The sequence below is a fragment of the Marmota marmota genome, unplaced genomic scaffold, assembly GCF_001458135.2.
Source record: "Marmota marmota marmota unplaced genomic scaffold, marMar, whole genome shotgun sequence".
Taxonomy (NCBI): domain Eukaryota; kingdom Metazoa; phylum Chordata; class Mammalia; order Rodentia; family Sciuridae; genus Marmota; species Marmota marmota.
In genome coordinates, this window is record NW_025999842.1 from 19,809,414 (window position 1) to 19,836,350 (window position 26,937).

Below are 26,937 nucleotides of genomic sequence, written 5' to 3' on the forward strand. Positions count from 1 at the left end.
CCCGCAAGCTAGCCATCTTGAAGCACTAACATTTAAAATGGACAAAATAAAACTTATTTATAAATGGAGAGATAACCTGCGAGGAAATGAAGAAAACCATCAGACACCAAAACATAAGGTATGAGGCTTCAGAGAAAAGCAAGTTGTAAAGTCAACAGACCTAAAGGGTCACTATCTGCCCATTCTCTATTGGCTTGGAGACTATAAAAAAGGAACCAAAAAAAAAAAAAGCACTAATTCTTATTTACTTTATAAGCTAAACAAAAATTCCAATAAAAACCCAATCCGGGGGTTGGGGATATAGATCAGTTGATAGAGTGCTTGCCTCACATGCACAAGGCTCTGGGTTCAATCCCCAGCACCACAAAAAAACAACAACAAGAAAAAACAATCAAAGCTTGAAATTAGACAATCCTCAACTTTATACAGAAACAGTGAAAATAAACAGTAATGGATCATCAATTAAAAATATGCATTGTTACTTCTTTTCTCCAATACCATTTGGGATGCTAGATATCATAATTTACCAGCAATGTCATCTGAAGAATCTTCATCATGAGGTATCGAAGGCCTTTTATTTCTTTTGCCTTTCTCAGATAAAACTTTGGATGGATCTTTTACCCGCATCTGTTATTACTGAAAAGATTTAAGGAAAAAAAATGAATATACTTTAATCTTCAAAACTGAAATTTTATATATTTTATTTCACACACATGAAAACTGCAATGACTTCAATTTTAATTGGTTTAGTTAATCAACAACAGAGGAAAAAGATGGAAACACTATATAAAAAATAAACCTTTATTCAAATTAATATACATGTCAAGCACAGTGTCACATACCTGTAATCCCAGCTACTAGGGAGGTTGAGGCAAGAGGATCTAAAGTTCAAGGCCAGCCTCAGCAACTTAGTGAGACCTTGTCTCAAATTTTTTAAAATGGGCTAGGGATATAGCTCCATGGTAGGGTACTCACCTAGCATGCATGAAGCCCTGGGTTTGATCCCCAATACCATGCCCACACCCACAAAAACACAGACAATGTTCGAATGTTACATTCCATTTGACTTTAACCAACTACCTTGTTATAGACTAAACATTTGTGTGTCCTCCTCTCTCCAAGCCATATTCATTTGTTGAAATGAGAATACTTGAAGATGAAAGCTTTGGGAGGTTAACAAGGTCATAAGGGTATAGCCCTCAAAAATGAGATTCCTGATCTTATAAAAAGCAGCCAGAAAGCTAGGCTAGTATCTGCCAAGACACAAGGAGAGCATGGCCAAGACAAATAGGTCTGTTTAACAGGGATCTAAATTGCCCTGCTAACAACAGATCTGCCAGCACCTTGATCTTGAACTTCCCAGCCTTCAGTACTGAGAAATGTTTGTGGTTTAAGGTACCCAGACACCATGTGCAATAGGCACATCTATTATCCCAGTTCCTTAGGAGGCTGAGTCAGGAGGATTGCAAGTTTGATGTCAGTCTCAGCAATTTAGAAAACCCCTCAAAAATTCAGCAAGACCCCATCTCATAATAAAAAAATTTAAAAAGGACTGGGGATATAGCTCAGTGGTAAAGCACCCCTGGGTTGAATCCCCAGTACCAAAATAAATAAAACAAAAATTATTCACCCAGCCTACAGTAATTTATATCAGACTTAACTAAGACATATCCCCAGATATGAGACATCTAGGTGAATGGGGAAAAAAAAAAGTTTTAATCAGCAAGTTAAATAAGTGCTGCTTCTGGACAATGTGTCCTCCTCTTGTCCTTTCTCTCATCCTTATGGCAAGGAGAAAGTAGGAGACTAAACATTTGTGTGTCCCTCCTGGAATATCACACTGGACTAGGGTTAGAAGATATAAGCCAAGCAAAGTCCCCTACCTGTGCTATACTATCTACAGCTTGATTACTGAGAAAAATAAATAAATTTCTATCTTTTTAAGCAACCACAATTTTTTCTCAAACTTATTATGAAAAATTTTAAACATCTATAAAGTTAAAAGAGCAGAGGGCTGGGGTTGTGGCTCAGGAGTATAGCGCTTGCCTAGCATGTGGGAGGCTCTGGGTTCAATCCTTAGCACATTAAAATAAATAAATAAATAAAGGTATTGTGCCCAACTACAACTAAAAAAAAAAAAAAAAATTAAGAAAAAATGCAGTATAATGAATACTCATATACTATCTAGATGTCACATCTATTAACATTTTGCTATATTTCTTTCACTGAAAAATCAATTATATATAGACATATATGAGTGTTTTTCCTTTTCTTTCTTTTTTTTTTTTTTTTTTTTTTTGGTACCAGGGATTGAACCCAGAGGCACTTAACCACTGAGCCATATCCCCAGGCCTTTTTTGTATTTCATTTAGAGACAGGGTCTCACTGAGTTGCTTAGAGCCTTGCTAAGTTGCTGAGGCTGGCTTTGAACTTGCTGTCCTATCCTCCTACCTCTACCTCCCAAGCCATTGGGATTACAGGCATGAGCCACTGCACCTGGCAGCATATTTCTTTTTTTGCTGAAATATTTGAAAATAAGTTGCACAGATAATGAAAATTCACCCCTAAATACTTAAGCATGTATCATTGAAGAATTAAAAAAAAAAACTCCTATATAACTAGATCATTATCATATCTAAGAAAATTAACACTTCTCTAATATCATCTTCTATCCTAGTCTAATTTCCTTAGTTGACCCAAAAGTGTTTTCTATAATTGGCTTTTTAAATAAAGTTTCAATCAAGGCTTGTACTTTATATTACTTATGTTTCTTTAGTATTCTTATACTTTTTTTTCCTGTTATCTTTTAATCTAGAATAGTTCTTCCAACCTTATACTTGCCAAGGACCCTGGCTTTTTAAAAAGATAGTGGCAGTGCACATAAGTCACCTTGCGGATCTTATTCAAATGTGGATTCTGATTTAATGAGTCTAGCACAATACCTAAGATTTTTGCCTAACAAGTTCCAAATTGAAGCCATTACTGGGGGCCCATGCAACACTTTTTCAGTGGCAAAGTTATATAATATAATGTCCTACACTGAATTTGTCTCTTTCTTCATGGTATCCTTTATCCCTATCACTTATATTTCTTAAAAACTCAGTTAATTCTAAAGATTTTAGATGAAAGCTATTTTTTTAATTTTATATTTTAGAGTCTCTTTTAGAGTAGTCAGCCTAAAACCTACCTAATGCTGTCCTGCTAGGTGACTAAGCTACATTACAATTTTCGTGGTTACTTTTTAATAATCAAAGTAATGGATCTTTTGATTCAATACTAACTCCTGAATATTTATTCTCATTCATATTTGTTTATTTATTGCAAAACTGGGTATTGACCCCAGGGGTGCTCTACCACTGAGCTATATCACCAGCTTATATATTTTGAGACTGGATCTCCCTAAATTACACAGGTTGTGCTGTATTAAGTAGCATGTATCACTTCCATGTGGAAACATTTTTTTTTTTTTTTGTACTGGGGCTTGAACCCAAGAGGGGCTTAACCATTGAGTCACATCCCCATTCCCCACCCTCCATATTTTTTTTTAAATTTAGAGACAGGGTCTTGCTAAATTATTTAGGGTTTCACTAAGTTGCTGAGTCTGGCCTCAAACTTGGCAATCCTCCTGCTTCAGTATCCCAAATTACTGGGATTATAGGGCTATGCCACTGCACCTAGCTCTGAATATTATCATTTAATGTTTCAGAAAGAGAGCCTTCAGCCAGGCATAGCAGCACATGCCTGAAATCCCAGTGGCTCAGGAGGCTGAGACAGGAGGATTGCAAGTTCAAAGCCAGCCTCAGCAGTTTAGCAAGGCCCTACACAACTCAGTGAGACCCAGACTCTAAATAAAATACAAAATAGTGCTGAGGATGTGGCTCAGTGGTGGAGCGCCCCTGAGTCCAATCCTTGATGGGGTGGGGGGGGAGAGAGAGATTTCAAGTTTATAATTTAGTGGTTGGTTGGTTGGTTGGTTATTTATTTATTTATTTATCTATTTATTTATTTATTTATTGCTAGAAACAGAACCCCAGGCCTCATACCTGCTGACCACATGCTCAACTTCCCCAGCTAAAGGCCATTTCTTTAGATAAAGAATCATCATTATTGAATCAAGTTGCAGCAAATTAAGGGCTTTATTCAGGGTCACAGAAAAATAGTCTTTGAGTTCCTTGACCACCTCATCTCTAAGTACCTTCTCTCTCTAACATTCCTCATCTGCTTTCAGTTCCGCTTTCCAAATTTCCTAATTTTCCCTTCTCTGATCACAATTTCCCAGTTCTTCCAACTTGCTTGATTAGTCACTTCTATTCTCCTTTAGTGTCCACGCTAAAGAGGCAGCATCTCAGAAAATGCTTCCTACCAAAATTCCTACAGACGCGGAAAAGGTGGAAGTTGCAAATGCAGAGCTGGTTCTTAAAGCTCCACCTGGAACTATACATCACATCTGCTCATATTTCACTGACCAAAACAAGTTACCTGGCTACACTGAACTTTAACTGGAAAAGAATGGGTGGGGGCGTGCAAACCCTACCAGGTACCAAGAAAGAGGTGAACCAGCATATTTGTGCGTAGCTTTAATCACTACAACATCACCCCTCTGGCAGAATCCAATCCTAGATGAATCCAATTAATCATTTTATCCATGTCTGGAGAAAGTTTCAGAAGCAAGCATACTGGGTCTAACATTATCCACTACACCTTTTAATTAATTTACATCTTCTCCACACATACATTTCAAACCTTTTTCACTATCCTTAAGCCTTCCTTCAACTCCTTCACCTCTTCACTCACTTAGCAAAAACTTCCTAGTCTTCAACTTTATTGAGGTCAAAGAGACACAATCAGATGGCAATTCTCATCTTTCTGCCCCGAAATTTACAAACCTACCTTCATCAATTTTTAATACCTTTATTTTTATCTGTTTTTACTTTTATGTGGTGCTGAAGATCGAACCCAGCGCCTCACATGTGCTAGGTAAGCGCTCTACCGCTGAGCCACAACCTCAGCCTACCTCCATCAATTTTAATTTGATGTCCTGAAGAGACAGATATTACTAACAGAATCTAGGGGGAAATGGCCCATGCAAATGGTTGTTATTTTTTCCCAATATTACAGATAAACTCTTGATAAAAAAAAAAAAAGAGCATTAACGTATAGATAATCTGACAAAATAATACACAGAATCAGGCATTTGACCTAGAATTTGTAAAAACATGTAACTTAAAAACAACAACAAAAAACACTGATTCAAACTTAAGTTAGCAACAGAAAGAATATCTGCATTATTTTTCTGACATATGTAATATGTGTAAACATATAGAATCATGTTGTACAATAATCCACAATATAGCAATTCTATGTAGTTTCTTTTCCAATTTTGATTTAAAGGGCTGGGGATGTAGCTTAGTGGTAGAGCATCCCTGGATTCAATACTGTTTTGCAATAAATAAAAATGAAAAAAGACACAATTAAAATCCAATTATAAGAGTTTAATACTTTCTATCATCAAACTTAGCAATCTTCAAGACCTCCTCCTCCCATATTTGGAGACTTTGACAGAAGGATACACAGGACTCAGCATATTCTATTCAGGGCTAACTTTCACCATAGCATGCTATATGAATATACAATCTGATCATAATGGAAAAAGACACAGGTGGGGTCTGGAGGAATCACGAATAGACTTCCTTATGTTCTCCCCCTCCCTGGAGAGATGAAACAGAGCATTCTTTCCCCAACAAGGAATATGCAGCAACATGTATCCAATGCTTCCACCCAGAAAGGCCATTAGAGACTTGGAGCACAAGATTTTTGTAGAAACTGATAATTTGGGCATGAAACACAGTGTTCAGGATAAATTAATTGTACTCAGGTTTGAACACTCCTAAATCAAAGTTCCCAGATGCCAAACAAGGGCCAAGATTGCAAGCAGGACCTTGGAAGAATAGCAGTCTCGGATCTGTTTTGTTAACTCTTCAGCACAAATAGATTCTGGCCATTTTTCTAATGTAGTTTTCCAAACATCAAACTTTACAGTTTTCAACTTCAGCATAACCTAACTTTTCTTTAACACAGGATATGCAGCTAACTTGTTTTGTAACCCAAAGTTCAGTCCTAACCCCCCACACTAATCCAACAACGAAGACAAGATCTTGAGAAAAAGGAAAAAGGTTTATTGCTTTGCCAGCAAAGAAGAAACACTGAGGACTCCAGTCGGTTCCAAAGGCTGTGATTCTACCCTTCATGGGGAACAGGGGTTTTTTAAAGAGGTGACTCAAGGAAAATGAGATTAGGAAGGAGATATCAGGGAAAAGAAGTTTAGGGAAAATATCAGGGAGAAGATTAGAGCAAAGGAGATCTGGAAGAAGGTTTAGGAGAAAGAAGATCCGGCAGAAAGTTTAGGGGAAAAGAAAAACATCAAGAGAACCCCTGTTACAATTTGGAAAGTTTTGTTTTTAAACAGTCTATGCAAACGAAAGCCTATATTGTTAAAAAAAAAAAAAAAAATCACATATTTTTGAGTTGTTATTTTCCAGAGTGAGGGTAAAAAGAATGAGACACAATTTCCCTTGAGAGACCCAGGCTCAAAAAGATGAACGAAGAAGACAATTTGTTGTGTAGTACGCTCAATCCTAAACATTTCATATTTAACCTATTTAACCCTCACAACTACTTTGAGATACGATCTATTATTTTCTCCATTCCACACTTGAGAAAGAGAGTTAATTGACATGCTGAAGTCCCAGAGTCGGTAACTAGAGGATAGAGATGTGGATCCAGGCAGCGAGACTCCAGAGCCCCTGATGCACGATGTTGCCAGAAAGCCGTGGTTCGACTCGCTTCCTCCAGTCACTAATAAACGCACCCCAAGTGAGTCAAGAGAAACTACTGTGAGAGACCGCTGCTGGGAGGACGAAAGGGTGTAGGGCCGCCACACGCCGGGGTCACCAGGAAGCATGGACGCGGGCCCCTCTCGCGCCCCGACCCCAGGCTCCTTCTGCCGCCGCCCAGACACGGAGCGGGCCAGGCTGCGCTCACACGGCCCACGGTGACCGCCCGGGGACCCCGGGAATCGGGAAAGAGAGTGGACATGGGGAACCTGTCTTCCAGCCCACCCGCCACCCACCGCCGGCCTGAGTTGCCTAAGCGAAGACAGAGAAGATGTGGCGACCCCAAGCCGTCTCTTCAACTCACCCCGCCCGGCCGGGCCGCAGCAGTACAACCAGGAGTGATTGCGCCTGCGCGGCCACTGGGAGCCGGCAGAGGCGGAGCCTGCGTCCGGGTTGTCCCGGCCCGGGGGCGGTGGGGGGGGGCGCGTCGAAAGGACGAGAGAGGTGGAGGGGCGGGCCGGCTCGGGTCGCGCCTGCGTTCAGTACCTCCGCAGAGCTGCTTGGACACGAGACGGGCTAGGAAGGAGTAACGCAGGACTTTCCCACCCGAGTCCCGTATTTGCTGGTCGCCTTTTGGGACAGTCCCTGACTTCCCTCCATCACCCTTCTTTGAACTGTAAAGCTGTCATTCATCATATATCATTTTACGATTTTTTTTTTTTAAATGACTGTACTGGAACCTGTGTTCTTGCTTTCTGGCTAGACCGTACGTTTCTTGACCTACACCTATACTTTTCTTCAAAGCTGGATTATCTATTAAAGTGGTCCTCATCTTGCACGTTTAATAAAGTAGTTGGTTTGATAATGTTTAATAGATATTGCAAAAGTTAACATTGGTTGATAGGCTATAGAAATCGCCTTTCACAAGGACAGGTGGGGACTAATGGATAATTTGGGGTTAGAATTTTTTTTTTTTACACAATACCTTTATTTTATTTATTTTTATGTGGTGCCGGGGATCAGTGGTAGAGCACATGCTAAGCGCTCTACCACTGAGCCACAACCCCAGCCCTTGAAGTTAGAAATTTTAAAATACCACAGAGTTAGGCCACAAAAGTATGATTTTACTTTAAAACTCTATTTTTTCTCATTTCCATGTGAAAACTTGGCAAAAGTGGTTGCTGTTTTCCAAATAAGAAAGAGGTTGTGTTGTGGTGTAATTTTGAAGCAAAACTGTCTACTTCATAAATCAATATTTTCATTTTTTGAAATTGGGTTCGACCTAGAACATAGAAAAAAAGACATGCAAACTTGAGCAAATCTAAATAATCTGCATCCTAAATTTCATTGCAATTTTTTTTCTGTATCAATTGGAACCAATTTATAGTAAAAAAGGAATAGAATCAGAATATGAAAATTTAGGTTCTCTTCCTAAGAAAAAGAAATTTAGGAATCATGTAAACCATCATATAATTCTTAAATTTTTCTTGAAATAAAATTTGGAAGCTCTCTTGATTTTCAGATGTACCATTAGCATGACCTTCAGAGACTGCAACCTCCATGCAACTTGGCAAGATTTAAAAATTATCTGCATTAGTTTTTATTTCTGATGTTCTTTAAATTATATATCTTTTCATTTAATTGAAGTAAAATTCACTATTTTGTGGATTCCTCAAAGAAATCATTTGTAAATGTTACATTTGTAAATAGTACTAAAAATATACCTTTGTAAAGGTATATTTTTAGTACTATTACAATGACATGTCAAAAGGTCAAATAAAAATACTAGTCACTTAATATCAGCAGTGTATTATTATTATTATTATTATTATTATTATTATTATTATTATTTTGTATCTTTGCAGTACTGAGGATAGAACACAGGGGTGCTCTGTCACTGAGCTGTGTCCCCAGCACTTTTATTTTGAGACAGGGTCCCACTGAGTTCCCCAGGCTGGCCTCAACCTTGAAATCCTGCCTCAGTCTTCTGAGTATCTGGGATTACATGTCATGTGTATTTTTTGAATAATGCTAAACATCTTAGTTTTACCATTCTTGTTCTGTCTGTAAATGTGTGAAATACTTTCTAAGTTACAGGCCATCTCTCTCTCTCTGTCTCCTCAAGGGAGATGGAACCCAGGGGCACCCTACTGAACTATATCCCCAGTCCTTTTAATTTTTTATTTTAAGACAGGGTCCTTCTAAGTTGCCCAGGCTGGCCTTGGACTTGCAATCTTCCTGCCTCTGTGTCCCAAGTTGCTGGGATTATAGGTATGTACCACCACGCCCAGCACATTCTTTATTGCAAAAATAATACATGCTATTTTAACCAAGTATAAAGTTCTGCATCTTTTCCTTCCTACACTCCCGTTTCCTCTCTTAAGAGGTAATATATTTCCTTTCTTCTGTACTATGTTCTGTATAGTTTCAAAAGCTTTCTTTGTGTTTACAATATATATTTGTATCATATTTTTCTATGACAACCTTTTGTGGAAAGAGAATACATCCAGATTACAGTCTACATCTGTTCTACAACTTGATTTTTTTTTTTCACTTGACAATATACATTGGACAGAATTCTACATTAGCCACATTCTTTTGACTAGTTGCTTAGGACTCTAGTGCATGGGTGTATCATTTTATTTGAATCAGTCCCTTGCTTGTGTACATGTATCTTTGCCGACTGTGGAAATGTTATCTGATCATATATAGTCAGATATCACCAATACTTACTAGATAAGCTATTAGTAGTGGAAATGCTGAGTCAAAACATATTCGCTTTAAGTTTTGGTAAATATTCTTTTGAAAAAGTCACATGAAAGGCTATACATCTTCTAATTCTTAATTTTATTTGTTATAAGGGGCTTGAGTAAATTTAGGGAAAAAATAGGAAAAAACCCAAGTCTCTTAAAAATCCCTTCCATTTCAATAGCCTTTCACTTGCACACATTAAGACAAAAAATGAGTTTGAGAATTAATGATTCATAACAATTCAGCATTAGAGAACTTAAAACTACTTCTCTCCCTTTAATCCCACTTTAAACCTGAAAAAATAACTGAGACTTGTAGGGGAGGGAGATTATCAAAATTCTCTCTTGACAAGGTCTTTTTGCTCTAAGGACTCTTAAATAAGCCAGGTTTGGACTGTGGTACATATAGGGCATATTAATCTTTCAGAAAAAAATATATAGAAAAATATTTATCAATTATTTATGGACCCTGAAAAAGAATTTAGTAGTATTTCTCTTGCAAAAGCATAAATCAGATTAAATTGACTCATTGAGGCCAAGTACACTGTTTCCATATCATGTGTTCACACTACCCGTGGTTTGTGAGAAATAGTCACATTAGGGATGCTACAAACACATGCATCCACAGTATATGAGGACATCTTAGTTCAAAGTTAGTTCACAAAATAAATTCCACAGACTATGGTTTTGGAAAAACATAACTGTGAATGAAATCATGAATATAAAAATGTGGTTTATTAATTATTGAATTATTGAAAACTGAATAAAAGGGCATGCTTAATGAAATAATTCCTTGGACATACATTTTAATGTTACTTAGAATTAATATCTTGTCTTTAAATTATGAATCAATTTTCAGATAAATATAGCTTTTTATTATGCTTGGGAACTAAACTGAGAATAAACTTAAGGTAATGAGAAACGTCCCCACCTACTCCAAAGATGTCCATGTTCTAATCCCTGGAAACTGTGACAGTGTAAAAGAGAATTTACAGACATTATTAAAGTATCTTGTAAGAGGGAGATTATCTTGCATTATGTCATTGTCAGAATGTAAAGGTCCTTATAAGAGAGAGACATGAAGGTCAGAGGAGGAAGAGATTTGACAACAGAAGCAGGGATCAGAGAGAGATTTAAAGGTCCTATGATGCTGGCTTTGAAGATGGTGAAGGATCATGAACCAAGGAATGAGGCATCCACTAGAAGACAGAAAAGGCAGGAAGTTCTTCCCTAGAGTCTTCCAAAGGAATGCAGGCTTGTGGACATATTGATTTTATCTAAGTGTGACTACTGATCTCCAGAACTGTACATAATAAATTTGTGTTTAGAACCAGTAAATTTGTAGTAATTTGTCATTGTAGCAACGTGAACTGTTACACTTTACAAAGTTGAACCTAACCCTGACAAAGCTATGATCATATATAGTCAGATATCACCAATACTTGGGGGGGAGATAACACTATGAGATTATTTTAATACTGACCTCAGCTAAACAAGGTATTTAAGTTAAGAAAAATTAGGAAAAAATTCATGTAGTCTGTTTTAAATTAATCCAATGTATGAAAAATCATGTTATAAGTTGCAGTTTATTTACTTTAAATCTTTATATTTAAGCTTTGTCATATTTTTCTACTTTCCACTTTTAAACTATTTTTCATTTAAAAAAAAAGAAAAGCAAAGCAAAAACAAAAAAGAAAGCATAAAACTTAGTTTCTTTTCAAATGATTTAAAGCGGCTCGGTTAGGTCAGCGATTACGCCTTCCGGCACTACTGCGTTCTGCCGGCCGTTGGCTGGAGGGCGCTCGAGAGCCGGGAGCGGCGCGCCTGGGGCGGGAGGGGGAGACGAAAGGAGGAGGAAGTGGTCAGCAGCGCGGCGGGCGCCAGCGGGAGAGGATGCTGCCCTGGCTGCTGTTCCGGACTGCGCGCAGGGCTGTCCTCGGGTCCGTGGAGACTGAGCTCTGCGGTGAGCTTGACCCCTGGAAAAAGGGAGAACTCCTAATTTTGGATGTCAGGGAAGGATGGCATTAACGAGGGTACTCGATTCTTTAGACTTTTGCCATTATTACTCTTTGGCAAATCTGGGTATGTGGCACCCACTAGCACTTCTTGTGCCTTCAGATCCAAGCCTATGCGGGCCTGGAACTGCTCAGTGAACTCGGGGAGACGGGTAAACATGGCACCAGGATGCTAGTCGGGAGGGCATTTATAATGGTAGAGTTACTTGTTTGATCAATGAAGGTTAATTCGCGACCCAAAGGAGCCAGCAAGATGGCCAGTCCCAGCCTTGCAAGTTACAGGTTGTGACCCACTAAAGAGCAGCTATCATTGCTGGATGAAACAGCCACCCAGGATTATGACGTATTAAAACTATAAAAATACCTCCCTGGTCGTAGATACAGAAGCAGAAGACATTGAAGGTGGTTAGTGGAGGGGTTGGGTCCAGAACTCAGAGCAGGACTTGAGTCCATTTTTTTCGTTTTTGCTTTACATACTGCCTCTCCTTCAGCATCAACTTTTATCTGGGGATACAGCTGCAGGGGCCCAACGTAACACTGCCCTCCCACTCCTTCTTAACATTCTCTGGAGTTTAAGATGCACTTTTCTAAGCAAATTGTTGTTTCCTTTTACCTTTATTCAGCAATCATTTATTGAGTCCCTAATCTCCCAGGCCTTCTGCTGGGGACACAGCCTCTGCAGCTCAGGAGTTCACCATTTCTGAGAGAAACAGACATAAGTAAACAATCATCATATACCGCCCACCCTAGTTAAACTGCTATGGAAAGAACAAATCTACCCATGTTGGAGAAAATATTAGTCTTTTTCATTTAAAAAAATGCAAAATATTATATGATTATATTCTCATTTAAACAAACCAAAAAAAGTACAGTGTAAGTCCCTCTTTATACATCCCCCTATCCTAATCGCCACCTCAGATCCTTCTAAACTTTTTTTGGTGGTGCTGGGATTGAACCCAGGGACTTGTGCGTGCAAGGCAAGCACTCTACTAACTGAGCTATAGCCCCAGACCCCTTCTAAACATTTTTTGATCAGTAGACGTAAAGGTACATATCACATATGAAACTATGTAAATGGGATTTGTACATACTTTTCTGTAATTTTGTCTCATTTAGGTATTCAGAAGTTTTTAAATGCTGCATATATTCCATAGTATGGATATACTTAGTTTACTTAACCATTTATTGATGAATATTGTGATTTCCAGTGCTTTGCTATCATATAAATAATTCTTAAGTAATTATCATTGTGCCTGCCACTTTGTGTATATGAACAAGTGCTTTACTAGAATAGATACCTAGAAGTAGAATTGTGAGGTGATGAACAACATTTAATTGGGTCTTAAGAGAGAGGAAGAGTGTTCCATGTAGAAATGAGGGAAAAAAATAACCCCTTAAGAAATAACAGTGTGTGTAAATCCTGAAGGAAAAGCAAAAATAAGCATTTATTTTGTTTGTCCTGTGTGTATTATCTTTTTGTCACTATGACCAATATACTTGACAAGAACAACTTAGAGTAGGAAAAGTTTATTTTGGCTTCTGGTTTCAGAGGTCTCAGTCCATGGTCTGCTGGCTTCCTTGCTCTAGGCCAGATGTTAGGCAGAACATAATGGCAGAAGGGCTTGGTGGAGGAAAACTGTTCAGCTCTTCTTTCCTAGAAGCAGAGAAAGAGCCAGAGAGGAGCCAGAGACAAACTACAATCCCTAAGGGGACTCTTCCAGTGACCTGCTTTCTCCAGTCACACCCTACCTGCTTACATTTATCACCCAGTAGCCTATTTAAGTTATGAATCCATTATATGGATTAATCCACTAATCAGTTTACAGCTCATAATCTGTTCATTTCATAATCTTATCTATTTCATTTCACGTATGAACATTCCTGCATTGCCACAAGAGCTTTTGGGGGGAGACATCTCATATGGAAACTATAACACATCCTGAATATACATTCACTTCATTTAAATCTCACAACAACTTGTTGAAGGGCATCATAGACTATATTAAGGAGCTTAGTCTGCATACTGTAATGTTCACTATAAGGAGTATCCAGGTGAAATTAGATTGTACCGGTGTGAAAACAGCTAAATTATAAATTATTCAAAGTTTAGGCTAAAAAGGTAAACGTCAGATATAGTCAGTATTACTTTTTTTTTTTTTTTTGGTGGTGGGGTAGGGGAACAAACCCAGGGACTTGAGCATGCTAAGTACACACTCTACCTGGACCCTTTAGTATTACTCTTAAAAATCCCTCAAGAACCACATATCACTTCTTGGCAAATCCCAAACTGCCAGTGTTTCTTCAGTGTAGGAAGAGATCAGTGTTTCTTGGTTGAGTAATAGGTCAAGTGGTTGATTTACAAGTACAGGATATGTTGTACAAAACAAAACCCCCAAAATATTGGTTCACTGATTTAAGTGACTACTGTTGAGTAGAGGCTTATACCATGAGAGGCTTGCGGGAGCTGAGACTCATGATGGGAACATGCTTGCGTTAGGCTTTTGCCCACTGAGTGGAATTGGCAGGAAATCCAGTCTCCAATGATTATTTCCTCCTTCCACTGCCTTCCCACAGGTATAAAGCTGAATTATAGAAAATGAAATGTCAGTTTAATGACTCTACAAGAAAAACATAACTGATCTTATTCACAAGTTATTTCATGTGAATGTTTCCCAATAGCTAAATACCAAAATTGAGTTAAACGTAATTTATAAAATTAGCATAGTTTTCAGGATGAATCTAACTAATGTGTATAACTATAAAGCTCTTCTAAACAAAATAGCATAGTTTTCTACTTCCTAAAAATAAACAGTAGAAAAAGTATAAATTCAGCCTGCCAATTCACAAAACAGATAGTTGAATGAGAAGTAATTTGATTCCAGGTGTTTTTAGATCTAATTTTGCAGACAAAAATGAACCAAATTTTAAAAATGTAAAGATAGGAAACATGTATTTTTAAAATTTATTTAATGTGTTAAAATACATATAAAATATGCCATTTTAACTTTTTTTGTACCAAGGATTTAACTCAGGGACACCCACTGAGCCACATCCTTACCCCTTTTTATTTATTTATTTTTTTTTAGACACGGTCTCATTAAATTGCCTAGGGCCTTGCTAAATTGGTGAGGCTGGCTTTGAATTTGTGATGCTCCTTCCTCAGTCTCCTGAGCTTCTGAGAAAACAGGGATGTACCACTGGACCTGGCTTAACCACTTTTGAGTGTACAATTTGGTAGTATTAATTACATCCACAATATTGTACCACATCACCACTTTCTATTTTTCTTTTTTGTGGTGATGGGGATGGAGCCCAGGACCTAGTTCATGCTAGGCGAGTACTCTGCCCCTGAGCTCAGCCCTGCCCCACCATCACCATTTTCTATTTCCAGAATTTTATCATGGCAAACAGAAATTTTGTTCTAGGAAGCAATAACATCCTTATCCTTCCCCCTCCAACTCCTGGTAGCCTTCAACTAGTGTCTTTGAATTTGTCTATGAATATATTTTCATATAAATGAAATAATATATTTGTCCTTTTGTGTCTGGACTGTTTCACTGGGTAACTTCATTCCTTCTTAATGGCTGAATAATATCCCATTATATATACATGCCACATTTTATTTGCCCATTTGTTCATGAACACTCAGGTTGTTTCCATCTTTGGCTATTGTGCATAATGCTATGAGCATTCATGTTCAAGTAATTGAGTCTCTGTCTTCGATTCTTTTTAGTATATAGTTAGGAATGGAATTAATAGAAACCTGTGAATTTTGTTTGTTTGGTTTTATGATAATGAAGATTGAACCCAGAGTCTCACGCATGCTAGGCAAGCATTGGGTACTGAGCTATGTTCCCAGTCTTTTATTTTGAGACAGGTTCTTGCTAATTGCCCAGGCTGGCATCATATTTACAATCCTCCTAGCTCAGGATCCCAAGTAGCTGGGATTATAGGCATGCACCATCTCACCTGGCCTGAAAACCTGTATTTTAAAACAATTATAGATATCTGTCCTTTTTTCCATCACTTTGCCATGCAGAATGTCAAAGAAAATGGAGACGTGTCTGGTATTTACAGACACCTTTTTGGCAACTTACTTTTGGCTTTTCTTAACTACTGTAATAGAACTGTTAAGCATCCTTTTGGCTTCTGAAAAAAAAAAAAAAATCCCAAGACATTAAAGGCATTGTGAACTAAGAAAGTTTGGGAACCTGAAGTTTACCCACAGTTTTCCAACTAGTTTTTTCCATTTAATTCTATATTTTGGGCAATTTACATTAATATACCATTGTAGAATGTACCAGTTGTAATATAACAATTTCCTTATAGATGGATGTCTAACTTATCTCTACTTTTTCAACATTATATAGAGTTCTGCCAATGAACATATTTAAACATATCTCCATTTGTGTTTATTCATACTAATATTAAGATCAATTCCTAAAAGTAAGATCATGGGGCAAAAAAGATGCAAACTTTAAATGTTATTACTGCTAAATTTCCCTTCAAAAGTTTGTTAACATTATATACTACTAATAACGTCTGAGAGTATTCAGTTCCTCACACCCTCACCAATACTGCATATTATCAGCCCTCTTACTTTTTTATGAGCCTGATACAATTACAAAGTTTCCTTGATTAGTAGTGCAGTTAGACAATTTTTCTCATTTCATTGGCCATTTGTATTTCTCATGTCAATTCCCTGTTCACTTTATTTTCACCATTTTTCTATTGATTTTTGTCCTTTTCTTAGGTATTTTTGTGTGAGCTCATTAATTTGTCCTTTTTTTAAAAAATCTTTTCTGGGGTTTTGTGTTTGTTTTGATATTGGGGAATGACCCAGGGGTCCTTTACCACTGACCTACATCTTCAGTCCTTTTTAATTTTCTTTTGAGACAGGGTCCCACTAAGTTGCTTAGGGCCTTGCTGAGTTGCTGAGATTTTAGGTGTGGGTCACCATGTCTAGCATTTTTTATCTTTGCTATGTTACAGATATTTTCTTCCTGCCTGCCTCTTGTTTCAAATTCTTTGTACTTTCCCATATGTAAATTTAGCATTTTTGTTAGGACAAATCTTTATGATTTCTGATCTTTGTGTCATGTTTAGAATGGCCTTCCTGTCCCAATATTTAAATTATTCATAGATGCCAGCATGGTGGCACACACTTGTAATCCCATCCACCCAGAAGACTGAGGCAGGAGGATTGCAAATTCGAGGCCAGCATGGGCAATCTAATAAGTTCCTGTTTTAAAATAAAAAATGAAAAGTACTGGGGATGTACCTCAATGGTAAAACAACCCTGGGTTCAATCCCCCCAATAAATTATTCATTCTTGTCTTCAATTAGTATTTCTAAGATATTAGCTTATAGATACAAAAGGAATGAGATGATAGGTTGCTTAAAGTTTTCTCCTAGTTAGTTGTCCTACATATTTATTAAATAAAATATCATTTCCCTGTTAATTCGAAATATCACTGTTCACAAATACAGAATTCTCAGTAAGTTGTATTGTGGGTCTCTTTCTGGACTTAGAACTTCACACTTTTTTCCTATGCCAGGTCTATAATATTTAAATCAATTTCACTTTATATTTAACACTTAAAATTTGAATCATTATTTCTTCTACCCATAAAGCATTATTTACCTTTCTTATAAATAGTCAGTTTTTGTGAAATACAAATATTAACAATATCTTGGTTGTTTTATTTTTAAAATATTTTTTAAACCTATACAAAAGGTTGTAGACAGACACAATACCTTTATTTTATTTATTTGTTTATTGGTGCTGAGGATCAAACACAGTGCCTCACACATGCAAGGCAAGTGCTCTACCAACTGAGCTACAACCCGAGCCCTAAAAGACCCATACAAAAGTTGGAAAAGTAAAACAGTTGTTCCCTTTATTCTTACCCAACTTCTCCTAATGTAATCATCTAATAATATAGTTACTAAAATCAGGAAATTGATATTTACAAAAATACTAATTCACAGACCTTATTTGAATTTCATCATTTTCCCATTTATATTCTTTTTTTTTTTTTAAGTACTAGATTTGAACCTAGGAGTGCTTCACCACTAAGCTATGTGCCTAGCCCTTCTTCTTTTGAGACAGGTTCTCACTAAGTCACTGAGGGCCTCACTAAATTGCTGAGGCTGACCTCAAATTTGACAATCCTCCTGCTTCGGCTTCTCATGTTGCTGGGATTACAGGCATGTGCCACTGCACCTAGTCATTTTTATAGTCCCAGTCCAATTCAGGATTTACATTACATTGTAATGTTTTCTTAGCCTCCTCCCATCTGTGATGGTTCCACAGTCTTTGTCAGGATAGTGACACTTTTTAGGAGTACTGGTTATTTTGTAAACCAAGTTTGTTCTGATTAGACTCTAGGCATGCATTTTTCCCAAGAATACTAAGGAAATGATGCTGTGCTCTTTTCAGTGCATCATGTGAGTTCAAGGAAGTGCCTGTTTTCAACAAGGCTTATTACTAATGAACTTGTCTTTGAATAACTGATGACAGCGGGATCTTTCAACTCTTCCCTTTATAACTAGCATGTATCTTATGGGGAGATATTATTCTATTTCTCATCATACTTTCACCCAGTAAGTCTTGTATTCATCAGTGGTTTTTACCTGCAACAAACATTACTGGAGCATCTGTAGTGATTTTCTATTTCCATTATTCATTCTACTTTTGTCAGTTGGAATTCTAATATATGATCATTCCTTCTCCTGATTTATTTAAATATACTTATATCAATGTGGACTACCACATGATATGAGTTACTGTTCAATACCATTATATTACTATTTACTTAGCAGTAGCAGTACCATCAGATATCTACAAGTGTAGTTTAAAATGTACAGTCCTTAGGGGTTGGGTTTGTGGCTCAGTGGTAGAGAACTTACCTAGCATGTGTGAGGCACTGGGTTCGATTCTCAGAACCACATATAAATAAATAAAAGATCCATTGACAACTAAACAATATTTTTTTAAAAATGTACTGTCCTTACATCTAATATATTTGCTTACAAAGGGAAATGAGATTAAAATTCTTTTAATATTGTAACTTGGATTAGAATAAGATTTTCAAGTTAATTCCATAATTCAGTTACCAAAAGCTGCAGGTGTATTTATAAGCTCCTGCCAATTGAAGGGCTTGGAGAGAGAATACGGAGAGAAAATGCTAGCATCAAGCATTCAGGGAAAAGGAGAGCTGCATCCTGCCGCTCAGAGATAGGATGAAAGCATTAAGTGTAAAAATTATTTTTCTATATTCTGCTCACAACACTTTTACCACCAAACATGGATTTTTCTATACCAAGCAATTCTTCAACTCCCTGTGGAGCAACTGGGTATCTTACAACTTAATTCTGAACTAACTACCCAAAGATACTGAAAACACAATAGATTAAGGACTCAGTCCCACAACACTGCTCTCACTTCAGACGAAGTGGCAATTAAAGGCCTCCCACAGTTGTGACAACTGGCTATAAATGAAGGATTCCCACTACCCCTTCTCAGATTGAGTAATTTGCTTGAATGGATCAGCAAACTCAGGGAAACACATTTATCTATTTATTTTAGATACTATAATAAAAGGTACAGGTGGATAGCCAGATAAAGAGGTACTTAGTATGATTAGTAGCTCTATGCATAGAACCAGAGTGAAAGACCAAATATTAGAACAAAAGATGCTTCTAGCACTATCATTCAGGAAATTATAAGGGTTTTAGGAAGCAGGAGCAGAAAGCAAATAATGTATTTATTACATTACAATTCAAAATGAATAGTTTTGTTTTTTTTTTAAAGAAAAAACATCAACTATAGTTAGATGACTGACAGTAGGGAGGAAACATTTAAGCTACTCTTTCTGGCTGTTAATAGTTATGTTACTTTAATACTTTTTTTTTTGTATTGGGGATCGAACTCAGGGGTACTCCACCAGTGAGCCACATCTCCAGCCCTATTTAGTATTTTATTTAGAGTCAGGGTCTCACTGAGTTGCTCACACCTCACTTTTACTGAGGCTGGCTTTGAATTCATGATCTTCCTGCCTCAGCCTCCCTAGCCGCTGGGATTATGGGAATGCACCACTGTGCTTAGCATGATGTTACTTTAAAATTGCCCAAATTATTTTATTTTTTTTTCCAGATTTGAAGTCAATAAAGGAAAGCTGCCACAATTTTTGTACTGTTACTTCTAAGGCTGTCACTTATAAGGAACTCAAAAACCTGTTGAATTCCAAAAACATTATGCTAATTGATGTCAGAGAGACATGGGAAATACTTGAATATGGAAAAATCCCAGGATCTGTCAATATACCATGTAAGTGACATGTGTCTTTAAGAAATATATTTTCTCAATAACTCTGTATCAAAAATTGAAATTCTTCACATATTTTCCCCAGTGAATGAGGTAAGTGAAGCTCTCCAGATGAACCCAAGAGACTTCAAAGAGAAGTACCATGAAGTAAAGCCATCCAAATCCGACAGTCTAGTGTTTTCTTGTTTAGCCGGAAGGAGAAGCAAAAAGGCTCTGGACACAGCAATATCTCTGGGCTTTCACAGGTGAGTAAAATGAAGGAAGAAATAGATTCAAGAATGTATATTGTGCCAGGTGTGGTGGCACATGTCTCTAATCCCAGCGGCTCAGGAGGCTGAGGCAAGAGGATTATGAGTTCAAAGCCAGCCTCAGCAATGGCGAGGTGCTAAACAACTCAGTGAGATCCTACCTCTAAATAAAAAACAAAACAGGGCTGGGGGTGTGGCTCAGTGGATGAGTGCCCCTGAGTTCAATCCCTGGTACACACACACACAAAAAAAACCCTCAACATACTGCAATGTTTCATACACATTTATTGAAACAGACACTTTGAGGAGTAGATCAATGTTCTAGATAAGTGCCTAGCATGCATAGGCCCTGCATTTGATCCCCTAGCATCAAACAAATTCTTTTTCCTTATAATTACTGTCAGTAAGTGCAGGATAGCAAGATAAAGAGCCTCTATCTTTTCATCTTACTCAAAAGTGACACAATTTTTTAAATAGTCTGGAGAGTCTAATATGAGTTCCATTACATTATTTCTGAAATTTCTATCAAACCCTGTTATAAAACAAGAGAGAATATTCACTCTTTGCTGTGTTTTCAGGGCTCAACACTATGCTGGAGGATGGAAGGAATGGGAAACCTATGAATTTTCAGAAAACAAAAAAGGAAATTGAGTTTTGGAATACAAATTGGCTGTTTCCTTATGTACCTACAACCTGGAGTACTTCAATGAGCAAAAGAAAAATGTATTTCTGGAAGCAGTTGGTTAATTCTAAGGGGGATTATATATATCAACAACTTGTGCAGTCTTTTTCTCATCTGTAAATTGAGAATACCACTCCCCCCATCCACTTTCAAGGGCTACTGAGGATTAAGAATAATGTATATGACTTGCCATGGAAATATGAGTTTGGATTCTAGAAGTTAATTTTTACTAATTCAGGATAGTTCAATATTATTCTAAAAGACCAAGTTACCTGTATTAGACATTACATACCTGTACTGCATGTGACTATTAATGTTAGTATAACTTTTTTTCATCAGAGAAGCTTTAAACTAAAATACTAGATTAAGAGGCAGATTTGACCTTAACAAAAAAAAAAAAGAATCTGGGGTCAATTTGGGTATGGTGGTACATGGTCTATAATCCCAGCTACTGGGGGTGCTGAGGCAGGTAGATCCCAAATTCAAGGCCAGCATAGGCTGTTTAGCTAGACCTTACTTTAAAATAAAAAAAAAAAAAAAAAAAAAAAAAGGCTGCAGACATAGCTCAGTGGTAGGGTAACTTATCTGGAATGTGAGAGGCCTTCGATTTGGTCCCTAGAACCACATAAAAGGCGGGGAGAAAAAACAAATCTAGATAAGCAGGTAAAATATGAATAATGAAAATGTCAGTAACACCCAGCAACTCACAGTAGTGTTATAATTTGCCATTTAAAAATTAATGATTAATATGGGGATAAAAATCAAAACAGTGATTACTTCTGTGGAGGGTAGATTTAACTGGAAAAGGCAAGGAATGAACTTCCAAGGGTGATAGAAATGTTCTGTACCTCGACTGAGGTACTGTATACATAGGTATAAGTATACATGTTTGACAAAACTCATTGAAGCAAGGACAAAAATGTGTTTTTCTATTAGTAATTATACTTAAAAAATAATGAAAATATATAAAAATGTCTAAATATAAGTGATCCCCAACACCATGGGTGTATATCTTTGGAATATTAAGTCCTATACTTGTTAGGTGCTAGTGCACTGATGGAAAATAAACCTGCTTTCTTATTTATGCCGCTTCTGACCCTCTCATCCATGTAGTCATTCAGAGCATGTAAGGCTTTAGGACTAACTATAAGGATTTGATCTGTCCTAAATGAGACAGAAAGATTTGCAGAATCTGGAGATGTGATACCTTGAACTTTGACAATGTCAGTCTAGTTTCTTACAGACTAAACTCCCTACAAGAATCAGGAAAGTTGGAAAAGGCACATATGCATGTGCACGCGCACACACACACACATACACAAATATATATGGTCAGTTTAAAGGCGTTAATTTTGGAGGCAACAAGGATTTGAAGTTATGATCTCAGGGAGAAGGAAAGTTATTGAGAATGAACCAACACTGAAGTACTGGACCTAACAAGGAACAGGAACCTGTTCTAACCTTTTAGTTAGAACTACCAACTATAGGTGAGCCAGAAATTGACCAGCCGTCACAAAAGCTTAAGATAAACTTTGAATCCATTAAATCCTGAATGAATTAAGGTGATCTTCCTGATACCCTAAGGACCTATCAGAAGTAGAACTTGTCTGGAGAGAAATATTTTCTAGTGAGAGTAGGGGTTGGCAATAGTTTAGAATATTATAGGCTCATGGTCATTAGGTTTGTACAGCAACTACTCAACTCTGCTATTGTATCACAACAAAAGCAGCCACAGATAACACATGAATATTTTAAGTGTAATTATATTCTATTAAAAACTTTGTATGGGCCCTTAGGTTTGAATTTTATGTAAGTTTCATGTGTTGCTAAATATTATTATTCTTTAGATAATTTTTCAACCATTTAAAAATAATACATTTTTAGCTCAAGGCCAGACAAAAACAAGTGGGCAGGCCAGATTTGGCCTATGGGTGTGGTTTGTAGTTGACTGAGTTAGAGTCACAAATTATCCCTATAATTTTTCATAAACAATGTTCAGAATTCTATCAAAACTTAACTGGTGCCTACAATTAAGTAGGAGCTCATGATTTAAGGAAAAAAAAATAAAGATAATACTTTTCACAGAAGATCTATCATATATTAGAATTTTCAGACAGACTTTAAAATACGATTAAGATACTTAATAGCTTAGATAAAAGGAAAAATTTATCAGAGAATGGAGACAAGAAAGTATCAAGTTAAAATTCTAAAACTTAAAAATACAATAACTGAAATTAAACACCTAACAGATGGTAAATGGTTTTAGCAGATCAGACACAGCTTATGACAAGATTAGTTAAAATGAAAAAAAAATATAGGTATAAAAAATAAAAAAATATAGGTATAGGTATTAATATGGATGACTCTCACAATGTTGGGGAAAAAAAAATAAACACTGTGCAACATAATTTTAAAACATACAAAATAATATTACTTAGGTATATAGGCATATATAATGTGAGTAAATTATGAAAATACCAAAATTTAGGATATTTTCATTGAAGGCAGAGGAAGGGGCACATAAGCACTAACAATATTGTTAACACTTTAATCCCAGCTACTTTGGAGGTGAGGCAGGAGGATCTCAAGTTCAAGGCCAACTTACCAAGACCCTGCCTTAAAATACAATTTTTTAAAAGTGCTGAAGATGTAGCTCAGTGATAAAGCATTTGCTATCATGCACGAGGTCCTGGAATTCAACCCAAAATACCACAAGAAAAATAGATAAATGAGTAAAACCATTATTGAGGTCTGTGGTATCAAAGGCCTCAAATGTAAAAATATAACATGATTTAATATACCACTCAACAAGTAACTGTTTTATTTCAACCACGGGAGTATATCACTCTTACTTTGATAATACAAGGATAGATTGAAAGTTTTAGAGAAAAGCTAGATTATATATTTAAGTGCCATATGTACCCTACAGCACTCTTAGAATGGAAGAGAAGGGAGAAATCCTAGAAAAAGTGGCAAAAATTGACAGAATTCTGAGTCAGTGATTCAGGTTTCTTTTATTCACACTGCCTTTCTTACCTGTTTATGATCTCAGCAGGGTCTCTTAGATTCTGTGGTAATGTATCTTTTTGCTATTTAGAATGTATATGACATGAGAATACTGCATGGAGGTATGATCAGCAGCTACTTTGTGAAGAATTTTACATTATCAAAGACAAATGAAAAACTTGAATGTTATTCTCACCATTTGGTAAAAAATACTGTTCAATATCTATAAGGACTGCAAAATAGTGTCATCACCACTTTTCAGTGCTATGGGTTTCTCCAGGAGCAACATAAGGAAGGAAAAAGGAGGAATGTTTAAAGGCATTATAATAATAGAGTCTGATTCAAATGTATCAGATAATAGGTGCTGAATATTTAAAACTCTTTTTATAATCATCATTATTATTTCTGTGAGAATCTGTACCATATGGTATCTGGTTATAGGTAGCTGATATTTTGGGTTGCTGTTGGCGTTCACTTAGCATTTATGGGTAGAGAACATAGGTCAAACTTTCAGCTGAATATCTGGGTACAGGAATGGCAGTGTAACCCCTTAGAGAAAACAGGAAAGTAAACTAAAATTCTGAATATTGAACAATGAGATAACTAGCTCCTTGCTAGTTATCTTGTCTCCAAAATCTCAGACAATTCAGCTTCCTCCACCTGAGATAGAAAGCTAGAAGATTCCTACCTGGAAAAACTGATCCGTCAAAGAAAAACCAGAAAATGATGGTGGGGTGAGAAGATGGCCCATGAAAATGTTTTGTTGATCCTTTACGTTACAATGAAGCCCACCACTGAAAAGTCCTACCTGTGTACAGAGACCTTCCAATCATCTTCCTCTGTTCCCCTCTAATATAAAGGATCCTCAGACAAATAAGGCATTCTAACATGAAAGATTATGAACAAATCATATAGAAAAAAGGAACTTCAGGGAAATGGTGTTAATACAGGGATCAAAGAAAATTTCAAAAGAACCCAAAACCCTAAATATCCTTATAATAACAAAAACACATTGAACTCTCAAACAAGAACAAGGTGCTACATAAAAGACTTAGATATCTAACCATACAAGAGAAAAAAAAAGGGAAGTCCCAATAGATCAGTTCTATGATTATAATGGTGCTACTTTCGCCTACAATGTAATCAGTCCAGACTGGAGAATGAAGGGCTCAGGAAAAATATTTCCACATGAGTGATTTTGGGGAATAAAAGAATAGTAACAAATGGTTCTGGGATAAATTAACAGAAAGATAAAGTAAAGCAAACATATTATAACCGAGTTAATCAGTCACTAGTTCTAGAAAGACAAAATATTTTAAAAGAAATTTAATCAGAGTAATATAAATGACATTATCTAAGTATGCCTAATATATATTAAATATGAATTTACCGAAAATTGTATAATTACATGATAGGAGAAGTCCCAGTACAGGAACAGGTTGGAAAGGGGGAAGAACAAAGGGAGATGGATGAGAAAGCAAAATCTTCATCTTCTGTAGCAGGAAGTTAATAGATAATATTTACAATTGAAAAAAAACTGAATTAAAAAAAAAGAGAGAAGACTAAGCAGAGGAGGCCATAAAGTATCTGAAGCTCAGACACCCAGGTTTTAAAAACAAGAACCTAAGCTCCGGCATTTACATCTTTAACCCTCCTGTTTCTGAATCTCCTCATTTCTAAAGTAAAACTGCTCTGAGAATTGACTTAATAAACAGAGGGAATACAATATACTTGGCACACAGTAACTACAACAATGCAATATCAAATGCCTGTCACTTAGAAATATGAAAATAAATAGCAGAGAAGTTAAAGTGTGGAGAGTAGGAATGAAATGTGGGTGAAATGGGACAGGAAATTAACATTTTCCTTATATGGTAAAGAAACTGTCCAATGCAACTGTCCAAATCATTATGTGATTTTATGAATATGTAATTTAAAATTTTTTATATTAAAAAATTAAAGAAACATTGAAATTAATTTTTAAAATGTTTTATTTAATCCTATGTATCCAAAATATTATCATTTAAAATGTAATCTTTATAAAACAAATTACTGAAATTTTACATTCTTCTGTTTTGTACTAAATACTTGAAATATAACATGTATTTTTTACATTTACAGCACATCTTGATTCAGATTAGCCACATTTCAAATGTTCAATAGCCATAGGCACTAGTGGCTATCATACTGGACAGCGTATCCTATAATAATAACTGATTTTTTTTTAACCATACATATCTTCAGTGGTTGGTAAATTACAGGAAGAAACAAACAGCCATTACATGCCTCCTGATGGAAGACTACCATCTTATACAGTAGTCTATACCCCAAAAAAGAACCTGAATGTAATCAAGTCTTTAGATTCAATTACCAATTTATATAAAATACATAGGAGAAAACATGTTAAATGGCATGTAAAGGATTTAATCAACAAAATTCATGTCATGAGAAACTTTTAGTAGACAATTAAAACAAAAAAGGGGAATTTTTAAAGTGAGATGAAGAACCTATAAATTTAAAACAACTTAAAGAATTTATCAATGAATTGCAATGTGTAGTCCTTATTTAAATCCTGACTATAATCAATTAATATTTTTGTGATATTTATGAGATAACTGAAAATTTGAACTGAGTATTTGATAACCATTTTTACTAATTCTATACAGCATGATACTGTACAGTTTTTTAAAAGAACCATTATCTCTTAGGAGTAGGTCCTAAAATATTTATAGATGAAATGAAATGATACAATATCTGGGATTTGCTTCAAAATAATATGCAAACTGAAGACAGCTTGAAATTTAGATAAAATGAAATTGGCTATGAATTAATAATTGCTGAAGCTGTGTGACAGGTACATGGACATTCACTATACTGCTCTATCTGTTCTTGTATATTGTTTTAAGTTTTCCACAATAAGAGGCTGCAAACAAAACTGAGGCATATGTATTAATTTTAAAAGTAAACTTTTTAAGATAGGTTAAGTTTAAAGGAAAACTTTAGTTAATTATTGTGATAAATAATCACTCTGCCCAGCCATCCCAAACCCAACATTAATTCCTTCAGACCTGAGG

General features: G+C 36.3%; 3 protein-coding genes across 20 annotated transcripts in view; 1 reads left to right on the forward strand and 2 right to left on the reverse strand.

Annotated features, from left to right (window-relative positions):
• The window catches only part of Usp45 (ubiquitin specific peptidase 45), a 75,414-nt gene extending 68,110 nt beyond the window's left edge, over positions 1-7,304 (reverse strand). For all 6 annotated transcript variants that reach the window (XR_007351018.1, XR_007351063.1, XR_007351070.1 and 3 more), the window contains exons 1-2: positions 7,198-7,304; positions 528-636 (exon numbers count right to left, since the gene is read on the reverse strand). Coding sequence is in view for 3 of the 6 variants with exons in the window: in XM_015499587.2 (XP_015355073.1) it covers positions 528-627 (100 nt within the window). In the remaining 3 variants the exon portion in view is untranslated. The remainder of the gene's footprint in view (positions 1-527; positions 637-7,197) is intronic.
• Positions 7,305-11,413: 4,109 nt separating this feature from the next.
• Tstd3 (thiosulfate sulfurtransferase like domain containing 3) lies at positions 11,414-25,840 on the forward strand. 2 transcript variants are annotated; one of them, XM_015499646.2, is made up of 4 exons: positions 11,414-11,546; positions 19,757-19,930; positions 20,013-20,172; positions 20,754-25,840. In XM_015499646.2, the coding sequence occupies exons 1-4, from the start codon at positions 11,477-11,479 to the stop codon at positions 20,824-20,826; spliced, it is 477 nt and encodes a 158-aa protein (XP_015355132.1). In that variant the 5' UTR covers positions 11,414-11,476; the 3' UTR covers positions 20,827-25,840. The 2 variants fall into 2 exon arrangements, with proteins under 2 accessions (XP_015355132.1, XP_048669963.1); XM_048814006.1 differs by having other exon boundaries at positions 11,474-11,616.
• The window catches only part of Ccnc (cyclin C), a 40,295-nt gene continuing 24,782 nt past the window's right edge, over positions 11,425-26,937 (reverse strand). For 2 of the 12 annotated variants that reach the window (XM_048813864.1, XM_048813737.1), the window contains 2 exons: positions 15,696-15,747; positions 13,110-13,252 (listed from right to left, as the gene is read on the reverse strand). In XM_048813864.1, the coding sequence (XP_048669821.1) occupies positions 15,712-15,747 (36 nt within the window). In that variant the 3' untranslated portion in view covers positions 13,110-13,252; positions 15,696-15,711. Of the gene's footprint in view, positions 11,560-12,211; positions 12,299-12,329; positions 13,253-13,708; positions 14,181-15,695; positions 15,748-26,937 lie in introns of those variants that run through there. The other 10 variants (XM_015499637.2, XR_007351498.1, XM_048813824.1 and 7 more) reach the window with 10 other exon arrangements.